The sequence below is a fragment of the Etheostoma cragini genome, chromosome 12 (genome assembly GCF_013103735.1).
Source record: "Etheostoma cragini isolate CJK2018 chromosome 12, CSU_Ecrag_1.0, whole genome shotgun sequence".
NCBI classification, from domain to species: domain Eukaryota; kingdom Metazoa; phylum Chordata; class Actinopteri; order Perciformes; family Percidae; genus Etheostoma; species Etheostoma cragini.
In genome coordinates, this window is record NC_048418.1 from 10283447 (window position 1) to 10302938 (window position 19492).

Here is a 19492-nt window from a genome sequence, read left to right on the forward strand (position 1 = left end):
AAAAAACATTTAGTTCATGCTATAAATTTCTTTCTCCTGCATTTGGTCTTAACTTTGCTTAGTAGGCCTTAAATAAGTCTCAGTTATTTTCAGCCTATTTGTGTAAAAACCAAAGTAAATGGCCTGACATGAACAGCGCTTATCCCCCAAGTCAGAGGAAGCTGAGACATTGTCTGTCACCTGGCCTCCCTTATCTCCTGGCCACCACAATGTCTGACTCATTGAAGCTCTGAAAACTTCACATTTGGAGCTCATGAAAAGCGCTTTGGACTTCCACAGCAGCATATTTCCTCACAATCAAAGCTTTACAAAGGAAGAAAAGGAGAGCACAGACGCTTGAGAGTTATCCTCATGAATATCTGGCAGTTTTCTTTTTTTTTTTTGCTTTATCCTCCTGTCGACAGCTTGTCTGAGTCTCATAAATCCCATCATTCACTCATGTGTCTTTTATTGAATTGGCTTGAGATATGTTATCCCATCATTGACCTTGAGAAACAAACTAAGAGTTTTCAACTGTTTGCAAGTTTTAAGAGTGCAGCACACAACTTTATGTAAATCTTTTTTGTTTTAGAAGTAAAGGACAAATAAATGGAAACTAGGTAATACAAAACCGATGCACTGTCTATCTTCCTCTGAAAACTCCTATGCGAAGCTAACCACTCCAAAGATTCTGGTGTTGAGAATCTAGGCTAGTTTATTTTGTTCCTGCAATTTTTATCTTTCTGTTGACATGCTGTTCAGTGTCCATTTATCCGGGGCGAGGGCTTCTCCTTGGCTGGAATGATCACTTTCAACAACAGTCCCTGCGAATCAGAGTGACGGGTCACATCGTTCCAGTGACAACTAATGACTACCAATGTATCTGGGCAGGCTGCCAGTGCGCTGGGGTCGGAACAGCCGAGGGGGTGGAGGAAATGGTAGCGGTGGGGGCTGCACGCTCCAAGGAGACAGAGGTTTAGCTCACATGTGGCAGCATTAAAAGCTCACCTCACTTCCCTTCAGCCAACAAAGTTCCTTACATATCATGTGCCGGGAGATTAAATCAATCTGCTTTGAGTGGCCGACTCTGATACTGTATGTCTGGAGGCCGGCTGAGACAGGACTCAAAGTCCAATAACCCAACTGAGGGAGGGTGGCAGCGGAGACATGGGGGTCATCTGATTCATCCAACAGTCAAGCCCTCTTTTCCTCTCCTCCCTTCTGCTCATTTGTATTCCCAAGGTCATAGGGGTTGCCAAAACTTTGCAAATATATAGATTATGGTACCAAGATTGAAAGTAAAACACACTATGCCCATAAATAAACACTAATTGGTGGTTAATTTTCTTAGTTCTTGCCTGGTTGATTCATCGCCTCTGGGGTAGTATGAATTATTCATCCAAGTGGCAAAACAGCTTTATGTAGAAACCTACAAGGATTTATTATGCTACCATGCCGAGTAATTCCAGGCACTGACGGCAAGTTTTAGAATAATATGCATATTGGGTATTCTTTTTTTTCCCAGGGCATTGGCAGGCAGTAATAGCGCTTCCGTTGGCAGGGACTGGGAGGGATGCAACACCCCTTTATGGCTGACAAAACCCCCTTGTTTTGACAGAGGATTGAGCGAGGAGGGGAATGAGTGTTTCGGCTCTGCTCTCGTGGAGAGAGGATTAAGCAGTGTGGTCGTGCTGCCGGGTGCCGCTGGGAGTCAGTAGGCTATGTTATCATGTCAATCCTCCCTCCCGTGGTACCGCAGATCTGTGCTGCCCCTGTGACTCCAAAATAAGCACCTGGTCTGGCCACGGGGATCTCATCAAGTTTACTGTTCTCCCTTGGGGGCAAGGCTGCATAGCACTTTCGCAGTATCCAAAGTCTGGGTGACTGCAAAAGAAGGACAACTCAAAGGCATATACTGTGAGGCCACAGGTTCTGTTTGTGCTTGGGAATAAGCTTTGCTTCCCCGCAATCACATCTAGATCCCCGTGTTTTTTCTGTACACAAGTTTACGCCGACAGCAGCAGAGCAGGGGCAATGAGTCGGGCGAGACATGGCAAAACAGAAATGTCAGTTCAGAGCAGGGCAAGACTGTTAAATGGCAGCAGGCGCCTGGCTGATGTATCCGTCTTCCCAAGTGTTCCCTGTCTCCGCAGATATGCCTTTGTGCCGGAGATCTCTTTCCTCCGGAGGCCCACGCCATGTCCTCAGGATATGGCAACATATAGCGTGAGGAAAACATGCACAGAACATGGGTGGAATACAGCTAGATTTCTCTGCCATGTCGATATCACAGGCAGGACTAAGAGCTTCACAGTAAGAATTTACTCAGTAAATAACAGGTTAAAATGAGTCCAAACGTGTTGGTTTAACCTGGCTGAAATAGGTTGAAAAGTTCAAGTTTAACGCTTATTTTTCCACCTGTGGTTTTGACATGTTTCACATTGGAACATAGACATTTGAAATGCGTTTAAAACAATATAAAGCCTTATCTTCTAAAAAGCTTAATCTTTAACCACATGGTGGCCTAAATGTGTTGCGACCTGAGTTTTCCCTTGTCTAAATTACATGTTTAAGAAAAGAGGTTGTCATACGTTTTAAATACAGTTTTGATTTTTGACCTGAATGCACTAAAATCAATGCTACTGGAACATAATTCAGCTGAGGACATGTACAAGCACTGTTTGTACTTCTGCAGTTTTGATGCAGTAGATTTAACAGTGTTTGGTGTTTTTCGCCACTAACATCTCCTTCTAGGCAGCACAGCAATGGTTAAGTTTAGGGTTAAGGTTAGGGTTAGCTGCCTGGAATGCGACGTTGGAGACCAAAAAATACCATATAACTTTCCGCCCGATGGGTAAAGTTAAGGATTCTTAAAACCACAAACCCAATTCTACCAACTTATTAACCAAAGTTGTTTTTAGAGGTTAACGGAGCCCTTAGTTACAGTATAGCAATCTGCAAAAATGTTATTACTGAACAGTTTCCTCCCTCAGTGAAAGCAGTCTGTACTAAAAATATAGGATTATTGCAGCCTATTTGCCATGCCTGGTATGATTTAAAAGATCTCCAGTCAATTTGTGATTGTTTTGTTGGCACCAAAAAACAAAATGTGATCTGTCTAATATAGCATGCATGTTTGGAGGAATTATCTGTATTTCAAGTGTTTTCCTCATTATACCGAGTATCGGAGTGTGTGCTGCCAGATATTAGAGGGCATTAACATCATGCATGCCCACTGAGGTGGAATTCAGCCTGTCTCTGGACCCAAAGTGGGAGCTGCTTTACATGTGATTTATTTAAAAAATTAAACATCCCAGGGCTTAGTCAGGTGATTGGCTCTGCCTTTCAACAAATCTGCTGTCAGACTTTGTCAGAAAGTTGACACTACATCCTGTGATTCAGAGACCACTTTTATCCAAAGTAGTATTAAGTATTTTTGATTCCTGAACACAAACAGGGAAGGAGAGGAATTTAACGCTAAGAACCTTTTCCATGGAAAACCATGCCAGCAAGACAGCTCTCCTACGAGAGCAATAGAGTAGACATATTAAATATATTAAGCAAATATCTATATATTCCCAAGTATATTAAAAAGATGTTTAAAAATGTATTAACAGGCAAAGGATAATATCCCTCCTGGAATTAAGGATTGACAGAATTGGAGCAAGTCATGCAAAACATTAATTAAGCATAGGGTTTGAATCTTTCGCCACTGCAGCCAGCAGATTGTCTGGCATCCAGTCTGACATCATTCCTAGATGCAGGCCTAATGTACACATTTAAAATGTCAATGCATATCTTCCCGATGTTTACATTTTGCGCACATTTTAAGAAAAATCAGAGATGCAACCCCAAACTATTCAGACAACTCAATCTTTACTCTCAGGGGGCAAATCTTACAAGCCATGACAGAAAAGTCGCACACTAACAGAGTACAACAGTAATGAAAAATTGTGATGGAATCGAGATAAGAGTGACATCATAAATCCAGAGGCAGAAACCAAAGGTGAATTTTCAGAGTAATTGTCAGCTCCTCCCACAGGAGGATAAGCCTCTATGCCTCGCCACTGTCACTGCTCCACAGTGTGTGTGCCAGTATATTAGTATGAGATAAGGTGTGCACAACCGAGGGTGTCCTATTTAATTTCTGAAAATAGTACCCTTTTACAAGTGTGCGAGATGAACTTCCACCTCACCAAGCTACTTATAGCGATTAGAATGAAATTTCAAAAATTGTCTACCACAATTGTAGATAATAGTCCAATGAGCGCACAAAACAATGTGACCCCCTCTGATGACCCTCTTTGTGGCAGGGAAATTGTCTCTAATGACATGCTGCAGCACAGACACATTAAAACGGTTTCTCCTACAGCTTTGCCAATTGACACATCTTCAGAAAATCTTTCCATGTGCAAAAAAAAATTATTAAAAAAGTGTTGCAAAAATCTGTTTTGCCCACAGCAATAATCTTGCATTACTCACTCGAAATCATGGTGTAGTACCTTAGTGTTATACGCCAACTACACATGATTTTGAATAGAATGTGGAGGATGACATTTTTATGGAATGGTTTTGAGTATGTTTAAGACATATGCACTGCTGGGGTTGCAGCAGTACACTTGGGCATTTAAAATTAGGAGCCATCAAAGTAAAACACGTAATTATCTTGGAGAAATTAAATGTGCATGAATGCATTAACAAAAATGAATAAGACTAATCCTAATCTATCTTTTTTTGAGTCAGGAGCTCCTGGTAAAGCTAGACAATCTTTAGGGATTTCTTCAATTAAATATGTGACACTAAAGCTCATGCTTGGTTATTATAAATATCACCCCACCTTCGTTTCATCTACCAGCCAAAATCACAGATTTTTCTGTTGTCAATGCCGAGGAGGCCCTAATTACAACTCATACATAATCTTTTATTTAAATGTTTCGCCTTCTTTGATCTCATGTAGTCGAGGACAGCCAGATCAGACTTGGGCTAGATCTGTCACAGAAGGAGAGAACTGAAGTAGAAGGACATCTGATTTGTTGTGGTGTTTTTCAGCCCATGAGCACAGAGGATGTTTGATCAGGTCATTACATGTACAGGTCTAAAATAACATGGTCAAAGAACCCAGTGCTTTCATCACAATCTTATGGGACAAGCAAGCTTAGCCTCAGATGTGAACCAGTGAAGATAGGAGACTTGAAGATTGGAACACCTTTTAGTCTCCGGATTAATCTTTCTTAAGCTGCGAAGCAATCACTTCCTTGCACAGTTCTTTAACTTAATGAAATGCTGGCTATAGGTATGTGTATGTGTCATTTTGCATTATGAACTTTTAAATGGCTTGTATAATTCTAAATTTCAATGACAGATAATGATTGTTGCTAGAAATAAATGGGGCATGTAAGACCCATCAGTATGAGACCAGCTGAGCTCAAACTGCACTTCATTTGCTATTGCTCAAATAGAACATTGGGAGTAGGACCCTGTGGTCCTTTCTGAGGCATAAACACAGCTGGGGGCGTGACAGATAGACGCCACCTCTACGTTACCACTCCTACCAACAGAGAAAGGTCAGCTCTGACACCCCGGAAGGAGCCCTTAAGCTCTGGTGGACATAAGGGAGCCAGGAGGCAGGAGCGTCAGACCGCCAGCCCAGGGCAAGGAAGGAAGAACTACCGACAACCTCGGGTACTGCCATCCAGTGCAAGCCTAAAGGGTTGGTCAACCCAAACTACAGTACAAAAGACTCATTAACATATTCACACCAAGTGGTGTCTTAGTGTGCAGACAGATATCCGTGATATTTGTGTGACATTTCTGCAGGGATTGTTGTTCTTGCTAATTGGCAGAAAACCATTAGAAATGTTTCTGTAGAATTCCTAGTTGCAAACAGAAGCTCTCTATAGCTTGCTCTGTTAGTCTGTTGGTCAGTCAGTGGGTTACTGGGTCAACAGTATTCGCCATTGCAGGCCAAAATGTGGGATGAAGGTCAAGTGTTAGTGAGTGTAAATGCATGAACGTGTGGATGCATGCGCATACAAGGTGACAGCTATTGCGAATTCAAGCTTGTTTAAGTAGCATTAGCCACCATATGTTATTGGCAACACAATTCTAAATAAGGCTGTGGCTGGAAAACCCTTTAGTGTATCAAATTAAGTAAGTGTGCATGAGGATTATGACTTTAGCTTTTTATAATTTTTTCGAAAGGTCTCACTTTAAGGCCTATACAACTCACTTGGTTATGTTATTTAAATACATGTTGATTCATGATAAAAGCCAAGCAACAAAACTAAAAGGGGCCAAAGTACATCCTGGAAGCCCTGAATGCAGCAGCGGTGTTCATGCAAAATATAGTCACGACGGAAGGATTTATACCCGCACTGTACATCTGGTTCGCCAAGCTTAGCCAAACCTCGCTCATGGAGAGTGAGAGCAAAAGAGAAGGACTTGCCAAGGTTTAATGAAAAAGAGAAGATTGAAAAGAAAGAGTAGAAAATGCGGTTACACGGACTATCTTGGGTCAGCCAGCAGGGACTTTTGCATTTGCAGGATTTTGATAAGAACAGTGTAGGTGTTCCCTTATTTTGTGTGTTCTACAAATGAGCATGACAAGCTCAATTTAATGCTGTGAGTGCCGGACCCGTTGTCCTCTTCTTTTGTCCTGCCAGTCTGGTTACTGCCTCTCTCATTCCCTCACGCTACGGTGTCACCAATTAGCCAGGGCCCAGGTTTCATTAAGGCCTCGCTGCTGCTGCCTGCCGCCTTCTGTCACATCCCTGATAATAAGCCTGAGATGGGTCCGCTACCTGACAAACAGGGACGAGGAGGAAACCACAGCACACACATGGCGCACAGACAAAAGATACCAACACTGGCTATGTGCGACAAATGGCTTTATGTGCACAAACGCCTACACACACGCATGCTTGGACACAGTGGCTCTGTCAACGCTTGAGCGTCTTTTGTTCAGACAATTATAGAAATGAAGGCTGAATCATGAAATGTAGTATGATAGGAAGAAGATTTGAAAACTGCAAGAAAATTCCGCTTGTTGATCGCAAACTAAAGTAATGGCAGATATGCCATTGTTAAGCATATACTAATGATGTAAATATATGACTTCAAAACCCAATAGAAACATGATATTTGAAAACTCTGCCGTTGATCAGCAGCAGTATAGCCAATGACACCAGTGTTGGTACAATACCAAAATGAAAAACAGTTATACATGAACTTTGCCTAAATGTTTTAATAAATTAAAACGGACGAGAAGTCCTTAAAAAGGCTAACGAAAAAAACGGACATTTGAAAAAAATTCTACAATTGAATGACAGCTAGGCAAAATCTGCTGACAAAGTACGTATGATTTAATCAAATGCTAGCAAACCGCTACTAAATGGACATTGTGGTGCGATTACTTTCTCATCTGGCTAAATGTTGAATATCAAATCAGGGAATATATGATCAAAGAATAAGTAACAGTTTGAAAAGAAACAAAATGGCAGCTCAGTACCCAATTGTTTACAAAGCTCAGTGACCTAAACACATCTTTGTCTGTATAATTATGCCATAATTATGTTATTACTCAGTATGTCCGAGTCCAATCACAAAGCAGCCTAATGTACACTGAACTATTCTTCCTCTGTACATGTCATCCCGTCACAGCAATCAGACACAGCACTGCTATTCAGACAGTTTAAAGAAAGCACAGCTGGGGTGATGCCGGGGTAAGCTTTTCCCCAGGGAAAATAACCTGGTGGGTTGAAGGGGAGAGATTTTCAGACATACAGGTGCTGTTGAATATTAGACTCACGACGAGAAGTGAGAGATGTGATTGAATTATTCATCCTCTGAACCCAGCCTGTGTGCCTCTGCCTCACCAGGCCACTGAAATCCTGATCTGCACTGGTTGATGCTGCTGCAACTTCCCGGCGACTAAATAAGCCTGTGGAGCAACACTGGCCTGTCCAAGGGAGGCATGGGTGTCATATAAAAAAATACAGTTTAGCTCAAAACAAACTAAATGCAGCGCCATTCATGTCCACTATGGTCGCTCTCAAGTTGAGTAAAGTAAAAACAAGAAAAATACCTTACATATTGTAAATATATTGAATATAAGATCTGGCACTGAAATTATAAAATTTTGCTTTAACAAATGTGAACAGAGTGTACTCTGAAAACAGTGCCTGCTGTCAAGAGCAACACAATCTGTTAAATTACATGTAATATATACCTAACTGACAAAACAAGTTATAAATGAGAGACAATCTTTTTTAATTTGCTGTAAAGGGTCAAAGAAAATTTGACAAAATGTCCAAGGCCTTATACTCGTTTGCTCTAAAGAAAAGAAAAGAAATTTAAAATTTAAAAAAAAAAATCTAGCCAGCTAGAATGCGTCATCTGGCGCGAATCATATGCAACAAATAAGCTAACTCTGGAAAAAAAAGCTTGACTTAAAATGGCTTTACGACTTGAAATCGGATATTCAAAGCTTTACTTGACAACCATTTAACAGCTATGTTTTGTGTGGTTGGAAGGTGAGCGGACCATCGAATCACAGCTCTGAAAATTACCTGTGGCAGGTAAAGAGCAAAATGTACAAATGTCATGTTAAATCGCTGGCCATCTGATTATTACACTAAGTTAGGTTACAGTTACAGAATAATGGGACCAGCCAGAACACCAATTCTAATAATTTACACAAATAGGTAAATAGGAAAAAATGGGAAATTAAAATCAGAATAAGGCAAGTACACAAAGTAATGTTTAAGTTTATTTATTAAATGCTCTTTTGTGTGTTTTGCTTAGCTAGCAACAACTGGCAGGCTCTCTTTCCTGAAGGCATAACAACTCTAACCAATTACAAAACTTAACCAAAATTAGTAAATAAAGAATTAGGAGTACAAGCCGCAACCAATGCTATGACTAGCAATAGAAGTAAACAAAGAAAGGTCTAGGTTTAGTAGTCTAGTTAAAGGCTCCCTTTCATTTGTTTAATATAAGCTAGCATCCCGCTATCCATCAGAAAGTGAAGGCTACGAATTCTAAATATTAACTCAATTTGTAGGAAGAAATGGCAAGTAAGGAGTACAGCAGCCCAAACCACGATAAACAATACAATTGAAAATGGACATAGACATTTAGATTTGGTTAAACAAAGCTATGTGGTGACAAAACAGGAAAACTGAAAAAAAGACATGCTTTTGGTGTGAATAATAATATTTTAGCGATGTGGGAATGGCAATAGGGAAATTCTCAGTAAGGCTTGGGACTTGTTTAAAGGCCTAGTAGGACAGGGAAAAGATATGTTTGCATTTTAGTCAAACCACTTCAAGAGCAGTTGGTAATGATATTCACACTACAGAAAAATATTCATATTGTGTTCAGAGTATTTTAGTTGTAGTTCTTGAGGCTATAGAGTGAAGACAGACAACTGCACACACTGCTCAAAAAATAAAAATCCAACAAAAAAAGATTTCACTTTAATGTTTCTAAGAAATGTTTAAAAAACAAGTTAATTCTGTTCTACCTCGTTTAAGTAGAGTGCAATTTGTCAGGATACACTGAGGCAGTCTGACTGATGATAACGTTGCTGAAAAACCAACTCATGCTGGAGGCTTTCCACATTAATTACTCCTTTTGCCCTGATACCATAAGTCTCTGAGACATCACCCCCAACTGAATTCATCCTCCAGGCCGGCAGCAAACTATCATTATAATCAACTTGTCAGATTTTCCTCCGTTTGTTTATTCGGATGAGCATTATTCCAAAAACACGTGTTTTCAACTTTGTTTCCGTTTACAATGCAGAGATGCACCCACACTTCTAATGACTCCTGTGCCCTGTAATTTCTTTAGCGTGACAAACTCTAATTACAAGGTGGGAGTCAACCTTCAAGCCAAGCATCATCTTTTCCAGTTATTGGTTGGTCTGTGCTTTGTCTTAAAAACATGGGCCCTGCAGCTGTGTCTCAACAGTCCAATGAAGCAGTGTTTAACACCAAAGTGATTTAGTACAACAGATCGGTGCGGTACAGCCCATGGCTACTGATTTTCAGTGCATTGTTTGCTCAAGCACGCTGGCAAATTAGACAAGGAACGTGTTCAAAACTAAGCTGACATCAATAAAGCCGGCTGATCTGACTGATGGAATTTAATAGTGGCCGTCCAGTCCAGCAGGTAACCAAGTTGTCCCCAGACGAGCTACGCACTTGTCCCATGTTAGATTTCTGTGAGTTAACAGACTGGCACAGGGACAAGCACAGGTGAGAATACAATTTATGTTGTGATAAGAGGTTCGCCGCATGGTAAAAAACATAAATGCTGATCAACATAAAAAAAGGAAAACACCATTATTTTGCCATATTATTCAGTTTTAACAAGCTACTTCCAGTTTAGGGCCATACGTTGGCCGGTCACATTATCACCCTCATTTTCCAAATGTTCAGCAAGAGACTACAGTACATCTTTTCTACAACATCATTCCAACAATCTCATTATCCCTTGCTTCCTCTGCTTCTGAAGGTATGGACAGCCCTCTCAGGCTTTGACAGCTCCGGAGTGACCACCCTGCGCTGAGCGGAGCGTACAGTAATGCCATTAAACCTTCCCCCGGGGAATCAGTCACGCAGAGGTTTGAGCTTAGGGGGCAATACAAAAGAGACCCATTTGAAAAGGAGCCAAGCCCAGCCTGAGGAGGTCAGAGGGCTGTTTACAGAACAACAGTCTCTTATCGGCTATATGCTTCCCCGAGGAGTCTCCACCGCAAACAGATAACAGCCTCCAAATAGGCACCAGAGTGTGACCGATACGAGTATATAATCAGGTACATTCTGCTTTGGGAGGAAGAAGTGGAGGACAATGGTGGATAATAGTGTTCTCAGCTGTTGGTGGTTAGATCATATGCCAGAGGGGATACAGTTGCATTAAAAACATACAGTAGGTAAATAATACTTTGCTACATGTCCCTCTAAAAAGGTCATGAAAACATATATGATAGTTAATGGGGTTTTTTTTTTCCACGTCCTAATAACCATAACTCCAAAGGACCACTGAGGCCTAATTCTTCCTCAGGGATCGCTTGTCCATTATTGAACAGTTAAATAGTCAATAGGTTCAGCCAAGGCAGCTTTTAGCACAAGGGCAAATAGAGTAGTGTAAAAGCCAATGCAAATAACTGGCACTCAAACAAGGCCTAATGCATTAATGACTGCATGACGTGCGCTAATGTGACGGCAACAGATTCAGACTGACAGTAATGGAGAATTTTGCCCCTGGTTATACTCATAAGACCAGGATGGGGAGAGGAGGAGGAGGAGGGATGTACACCTGCCTACTGCCTGAGCCTTGACAGAAGCCTAATAAATAACAGGAGACAAGGTGAAACAGCAGTAACAGCCACCACCGCCACCGCCGCCTCCTTCTCCTCCTCCTCTAACTGCACCCACCTACACTAGCACCAGTAGTGTGAGGATCAGCAGCTTACGAAGACAGCTTTTTGGCATGAAACAGAGTCTCCTCAAAGTTAGCAAGTGCACTTGTCCTGTGAGGGAGGCAACTTGAGTTATTCATGAATTTGCTCCCGAAACTTTGCACCTTTTCAGCTGTGTGACTCTGGCGTCAAAGCAGTGGCGGGAGTTTTGACAGACTTGAAATTAAAGCTTCACCCTTCAGGTCAAGGCTATATGCTCACATGAACCAAATATCAAAGTGTGCTGGATCAGAATTTCATTCCAAAACAGCAGGTTTTGAAGATAAGTGAAGAATGTGAAACTATCACTGAAACTGCAAAATCATCGGTTACTGATACAGATTTTATTCCAAAGATAGCAGATGTGAACAATTTTCAAATAAAACAACTAAATTTGAATTTTGAATAAACCTGTTAAGCCGACATCCACCCATGGTACGCACGTATGAGGCTTGACAATTTATTGAGCAGACACATGTCCTGATTTAAACTACTTCTCTTACACCTCCCCCGTTCCCCTCCTCCTTCTCGTCACCATTAATAACAATTGAGACCCTTAGAGCATTAATTAGTGAAATTTCCCTACACTGCCTGGACTCTCTGAGCCACCTACAACAAATGAAAACTTCAGTAAACATGATCAGCTGCATAGTAAGTTGTTTTTCTACCAAGTAATTTTTTTTTTTTTTTTTTTAACATGGTGATGAGATCACAGAATTGTTCGAGCATGCCTGACACACAAACACTGCCTCTCTCTCTTGCAAACACTCCCTTCTCTGTCTCTCACTCTCTTCATTAGGCAGCCCCTGCGCTGGCCTGTGTGCAATTCATTAGCTTTTATCCTCTTCATTTGAAGAAGGAGCTGTGTATAATTAGAGCTGTTTCTCTGTTTGTCCAGCATCCTTCACACAGTCACATCTCAAGGCCAATTATCATTCCGCTGCAGAGCTCCCAGATAACATAGCCACATCAGGCGCCTCGAGAACGAACTTCAAACTATAACCGCCTCTCAAGAATGTAAATAAAATCACTTGCAAATCAACAGTTAATGATTGAATGTGGAGTGGCACTCCAGGGATAGGAAGATGATGAACCATATTGGTAGACTTTGCATTCAAAGATTTGACTCACTTTCTTTTGCAGAAAAGTGCCCGAGATAAGCCGGCACTTTACCAATTACCATACTTTAGTATAGCGACTGTCACGTTTGTTGTTGTTTTTGCTCTATACTCCCACACTTTAACTTCAGAGTCTTTGTTTTATTTCAAAGTTTATTTACGTGCTTTTAGCTTTAATTTAAGCTTTAAGGCTTAATTAAGCTTTAGTTTCACATTCATTTTTGGTCAACAGTGTGGGTAGTCATTTTATTCAACACCCCCCAATCTTAGGACAGGGCAGCAGGACAAAGATCTTAAACATACAGTTAAAGCTCACAACGAGCTATTTGTGGTCAACAGTGGAATGTTCTTGAACGTCCAGGTCAGTCATCTGACTCGGTCCAAATTATCATGTGTCACTCACCCGAGTGTCGGCTGATAGAAATTCAACAACAAAATTTAAACTATGACAACATAAAAACAGAGACAAGGCTATTTTTCAGAAGCACCATGTGTGCGTCAAGCACTTAGCACCACCTAAGACGATTAGGTCTTGTGTGGACTAGCCAGACTTTCCTGTGCAGCTCTGTGGAGATAGGCCTGGCAATAAAAGACTAATAGTTTTGTATCATTGAATAGGAAGGAAAAATAGAAAAGATCTGAATTTCTCCTTTTTGTGTGAGCCTGCTGGAGGGGGGTGTTGGTGTCTGGGAATGATAGACAGCAAAGTAAACAACCGTGCACTGTAGCTTACCTGGCATGGGCAGACCGTGTGTTGTTGTTGGGCTTAAAAAGTAAGGACCACCAGCACCTATCCGGACCAAAGTACGTATTTGCAGGTGAGTTTACCTGCTGTTCTGCCAACTAGCCAATTGCTTTCTGCGCGCCAAAATGGGGATTTACATATTACAGAAGTGAGGCACTTTGTGCAATGTTTATCTGATGAAGATTTGCAGGCTGTTTACACGTACATGGTTATTTTGAAAAACTGAGATATTTCCCTTTGTTTGTGCCCTTCGTTCACACGCAAACGGAGAATTTGCCTCTGAAAACGAGCCTTTCTAAAACCTCTGGCCAGAGTGGAGATTTTGGAAGTCTTCGATTGTACGTCTTAGACTTAGCTTTATTAATCCCTTTGGGATGACTCCCGGAAGGAAAATTAAAGTTTTGAATGTAAACTGAGACAAACTGAGGTTTAGGCAACCAAGGAAGGGAGGAGGAGAAGAGAGAGGAAGTTATTCGTTGCTGTTGTTGCTGTAGTCGGGATTCTGATTGGCTAACGTGGGCTTGAGCTCCTGGTTACACTGCCACCTACAGGTTTGGCATGCTCTTGACGGCATGTCCATTTTCATATTGACATAACAGACATGAGGTTGACATGTCCGTTTATGAAAATAGCCGGCCATGTGAACACATAACCTCAAACGCCTCCAAATTAAAACAGAGTAAGGACAAATTCCTAGTCATTTTTAATTCCATGTGCTCGAGTACAGAGATACCTTAAAAATATGTCGCAAACACTCTGCACTTTCCTCGCTTCTTAAGCAAACCTATATTACCACTTATTTTTTTGTATAATAGTTAGATACAAAATAATTTATAAAGTGAAAAACAATCACAATGTGAAGATGAGAAAAAGACATTACCTGAAAAATAAAGTATGAACCACTAATGTAGCCCATGTGAATAGAGTTGTGTAACCCAGACACCCAACACATTGGCTAATGTCCAATTTAAAGAGTCAAACTGTGTCAATCATAAAACTTTCTACAGGAGAGATTCCTGCCTGATTCAATCTCCGCACTTGTTTTGTTACCTGCTGTCTAAACTAATGGACAATTCCACCCCTGGTTATTCTTGCACCGCTATGCATTATGTTATTTTTTGTGTTTATTTCGTGACAGAATGTTTATTATTTCTGGTGTTCCAACTTTTCCTCAACCTCCCTTATCTGCTGCTACTTCAGTTATTGATTTCCTACATTTCCAAGAATGCCTCTTGGCAACTTCCAGAGAACAGATGCTGACTTTTCCCATTCAAACAAAGCTGAATAATGTGTCAAGCTGTGTCTTTTGCTCCTAATGCAACATGTTTTGTTATTCTGATATAAGTCTAACAACGATAGAAAATTAGATAATTTGATATTTTCCTCTTATATGATGGATTTTTCACCAAAAAAAAAGTCACTGTCACTTTAAAGTCACTGATCTTTGCTTTTGAAGGACATCAGTTTCTGAAGTGTGCTGATGATGCTTCAGATTGCAGATTTTCCTGCAATGTACATGAATAATAATAGGGAAATAACTTGGTCTGATATGATGCATTAAAAAGTTTTGACATCAAAAATCAAAATGCACCAATGCAACATGCGTTACTGACAGCGGTTTGGCTTTAGTGTATTGGGGTGTAATTTTTCATAAGGTGTTGCAATGTTGTTTGTTATTGGGTGTAAAACTAAGATACAAACATATGGACAGGCCACATACTATATAAAATAGGGAACTAAAGTCCTCTACCAAGACATGTTAAAAATCTGATGCCCCCCCCCCTCCCCCTCCTGTGTCTCCCAGCTATGATCAGTCCTTAGACAGCCTTGCTGACAAACTCAGCAGACCCTTTTCTAGGTACCTGCCGTACATGTACCTGCCGTGTTTGAACAACTTCAGTAAATCCATGTGTTTCCACCGCCTTCATTATCATCACAATAAAAGTGTCTGAAAAGCAAAGTTACAGAAGAATGTGGACACCTCACTTTCTGCTTTGTACTATTATCAATCACCATGGAGCTCCCCACCCCCTTCCTCCAACATTGGTTGAAGCCATCAAGTAGAAGAAGAAAAAAAAAAAGAAAAAAATAACATGCATATTTAATTTCATTCTCCACTGGCTCACACAAAGGAAACTGCCACCCTTCAGGACACCTTTTGGAAAAGTCTCTATTAAATCTGAGTCAGTTGGGAGAAAAAAAAAAAGAAAACATTTCATGAGTGAAAAACTATCTAAATTATAGCCAGACTTCAAATGAAGTGCTGTTTATCTTCCCAAGCAGCCAATGTGTTGTTTCACTTCTTAGTCACAGCTTGGATGGCAATCAGGATCGGTCAACCAGGACGCTATCAGCAGCAGTCACTCTACAATGACAAACTACAGCTCTACACTCAGAGCATGGGCATTATTCTCAACACACGGCTCACCCCTATCAGAAAACAAGGCAGGTTTTATGGCTGCTGGAAAAGGTGGTGAACATAACAAAGCGCACCGCTCACTGGAATTTAATGCGCTCGGTCAAAAGACAGAGTATAGATATCAAAGGCCAGACCTTGTAGAAGAAAAGAAATGTCCTCATAATGTAGAAAACAGAATCACTGGACATACCTGTATACAACAAGTGATTTATAGTCTTGTTTTTTTTCTTGCTTTCTCTCTGAACCTAGAGCATCGAGTAGACACTGTGAATGCAACAGGGAGAGGAGGAAAAAAAGAGCAGTTCATCTCTACCATGCCACTTGAGAGCAGATATGCAGGTGCATTTTTTTTATGGGTAAATTAAAAGACCTCCAAAGGACTGTTTCTCTGGGATTGAATTGTGGCTGCACAGTCACAAGGCGCTGATGTGCAGTGAAGTAGACTGGTACTCTGGTTACCTCAGTGATCTAATTATCACATGCAGCTGTTATCAAACTCTCCATAACAAATGTCGCAGGCAGACGGACACACACACACACGCACACACACACACAATTGATTTCCTCCCGGTTTACATATTTACACACACACTCATGCAATTAGGAGCACATTTATCGATGGTTTCGGGACCACTGGGAGCCCTACAGTGCAGCCCACTCCAATAAATCTCAGACCTAAAGGCTGCCAGCGGGCAGGACTGACACAAAAATGGATCGTAAATACTTTGAGCTGCAGGGTAAGAGAGTTCTCAGGCATTTGATTGACCCATGGCATTTATACTGTCTGATTGATAAAAAACTGTTTATCATAAAACCTTTCAATACTTGTTCTGTAGGACATTAAATATGCTAGTTCTCCTCTGTAAAAAAAAAGAAAAAGGAGCAGTTTGAAGAGAGTGGGGACACTCAAATGAAACACAAATGTAATTAGTTTAGCAGCTAAGTTGTTTTTGTTTAATCAGAGTTGTGATCAAATTGACATTTTGAGACAAGTAGTTTCCAAAGTGCTTTGGAATTCTGAATGTCTGACTCGTGGTCGTCCACTCCAGCACTTTGACTTCATCATCTGGGTATCATATCATCTGTGAACCATGCTGCCCCCAACAGGCTCTCCAAAAATGCATCAGTTGTCTGTGGAATCCCATGGCATCTAGCTTTTACTGAAGCCACACATCACATAATAACTTCACCTCACACAACGCTCCCTCAGAGTATAATAGGATATAAAAATCTGACACATTCAGATATGAGGCCATTTTTTATAAGGTTGGAAATGCAACTTTAAAAATGATATTGGCAGTATGGATCACCATCGAAGGGACATTTATTGTCTCTATATCGATTGGCATGACTATAGGCTAGTGTGGCTTTTTTCAACATAGGTAATGATATTGAGGACACAGAAATGACCCCTTTAGGGGTTAAAACAGACTCTCAATGTTAAGTCCCCTTGGGCGATCTTTGGCCTTTACACTGAGGGTAAAAGTCTGCTCTATTATTTCAGTAATTCAAATAAATCAAATGACTACTAAACCCTAAACTTTTCCTTTCTTCACAAAGCTTTGACTAGACTTACTGCAAAATAAAGGTTACCACTGTATGAATAGCATTAATATGAGTAGGAGTGCTGGTTTATCTATACGGGAAGTCAACAATCAGTCAAACAGTGATCACATTAAAATCCATCACATTTGCAGAAAGAAATCCAAAAGATATACAACAAACACTTTTCAGAGATGTCCACAAGCATATATCCCCAGTGTGCATGCAAGGGAAAGAGGTCTATTTGGAAAAAATACTTTTTTTACCAGTTCATTTATTTAAAAAAAAGCCTTTTTGAATGCGGACTGCACACAGACAGTTCTATAAAAATAAAAAGCGTTTTATATGAACTATACTTTTTGTAGTGTTAGTTAGTTAGTGCAGTAATAGTGAAAAATATGAAAACAAATAAATGGAAAAAGATACTACAGCAGAGCTGGCATATCCATGGATCCTGGATTTGATGCATGGAAGTGGAATTGTTCTAGCAGTTAACACGAAAACACTGGGATGAAACGAACTCACCAATATAATTCACATTTTAGGCGGTTAACTACAAGTTTAAGTGCCAACCGACGGGGGACATCGTATCGTAAATTAAGTTCACGGTGGACAAGTCTCGTTTGGCTTATCGCCTCGCCGTTCACGACCAAGAGCGTGCATGCAGAGACATTTCGGCGCGTGAATCCCTTGAGGTTAATCACATTAGACAGCAACTTATCAAGATAAAGTTAGACGCAAATATTCAACTCCTTCAACTTATGTAAATCTTGGTTCTGAAAGCAGCGGAGTTGTGCCCCGTAGCGCACCTGCTCGTTGCGCACAGCGGCACAGAAGGTGAGAACAAACTACTGATGGATGCCAGTGTTGGAGCTGTAACTCTGACACATATCAGCAAAATCATCGTTTTCAGCTTTTATTGTCTACAGAACGCCATCCTCATAACTTAGCTACGTTTCTCTCGCGCTGCCACAAGTAGGCTATGCTCGACTTTACACCACAAGCATGAGTCAAAGCGAATTTACACCAAAAGCATTAGTCAAAGCGAATTTACACCACAAGCACTAGTTAAAGCGAATTTACACCACAAGCACTAGTTAGAGCCTCACAATTGCGAGTAAACTATCAGACAACATAATGAGGCAACGGAGTTTTCTCTGCTGAGGCATAAAAACAGGACTGCGCATTTGTTTTGCACGTGCAAACATTTCCAGGTAATCCTCCTTACCTTTAAAAACTTCCCCTCGTGCGGACAACAGCAGGGCTACTGCAGCAAACAAGCAATTGATAACTTTATCCATGTCGACAGCGCCGTCGTAGCGTTAACCCCGAGCCGCGGGGTTAACTGGCAACTCTTCTTTCTTTAATGCAACTTGAACCCTGCCTATACTTTTAGGAGTGTTACATCTAAAGTGTCATCTCTTTGTCCTCCGTCCCTTGGCGTGCTGTCGGGGTGTGAGAGAACACTGTCGCAGACACGGCTGCTCCTTGCCGGCTTGCGCCACACTTGGAGGAGGAATGTGTGAGTGAGTCCTGATTCCGGAATTACGCGTGGATTGAGTGGTCAGGCATTTCCAGGAGAGCAGCAGCTGTGTACACGCTTTCTGCACCGTAGAGGGCGCTAGTGAGCCCAGCCTGTGAGAAGAGGAAGACAAGCGGAGGTATCCCCTCCTTGTGACTCTATTGGCGTTTATTTGGAGAAGGTGTGGAGACTAAGATTGAGGTAAAGTAGTGCAGTTAACCCAAGCTATGTAAGAACCTGCGCCTGTCAGCCAGCATTCATTTAAGGTAGGCCTAGAAATTACAAAAAGCATAGTCAGTGATATTGTAATGGATTTTATGATAGCCTTCGAGTATTCTACCCTAAAGTGCATACATACATACACAATTATGTTTTAAAGGTTTTGCTCTTTACCTTGTGTTTTGTTGCTCTATGGTTTAGGTCAATTATACATAAGTGGTCTTAATCTAGAGGGCCTGGGGACTGTAGGACCACAAAGAGAACTGTAGGGTTAATACCCAGCTGCCTTCATATTTATTTTTATATATATAATATATATATAGTGTGTGTGTGTGTGTGTGTGTGTATACAATTTTACTTAGTAACTGGTTATCATTCAAGTACCAATATGAATGGATTTTTTTCAGAAAGGCATACATTTGAAAACAAAACGTGTCAATAAATGAATGAATCTCAAACTACTGATGAGAATTGTATGATAGGA

At 40.9% G+C, this 19492-nt stretch overlaps 1 protein-coding gene across 16 annotated transcripts in view; it reads right to left on the minus strand.

Moving 5' to 3' along the window:
* The window catches only part of LOC117954295 (receptor-type tyrosine-protein phosphatase mu-like), a 152280-nt gene extending 133381 nt beyond the window's left edge, over nt 1-18899 (minus strand). For all 16 annotated transcript variants that reach the window (XM_034887979.1, XM_034887994.1, XM_034887992.1 and 13 more), the window contains exon 1: nt 18496-18899. In XM_034887979.1, coding sequence (XP_034743870.1) covers nt 18496-18568 — 73 coding nt within the window. In that variant the 5' untranslated portion in view covers nt 18569-18899. The remainder of the gene's footprint in view (nt 1-18495) is intronic.
* Between the last annotated feature and the right edge of the window lie 593 nt (nt 18900-19492).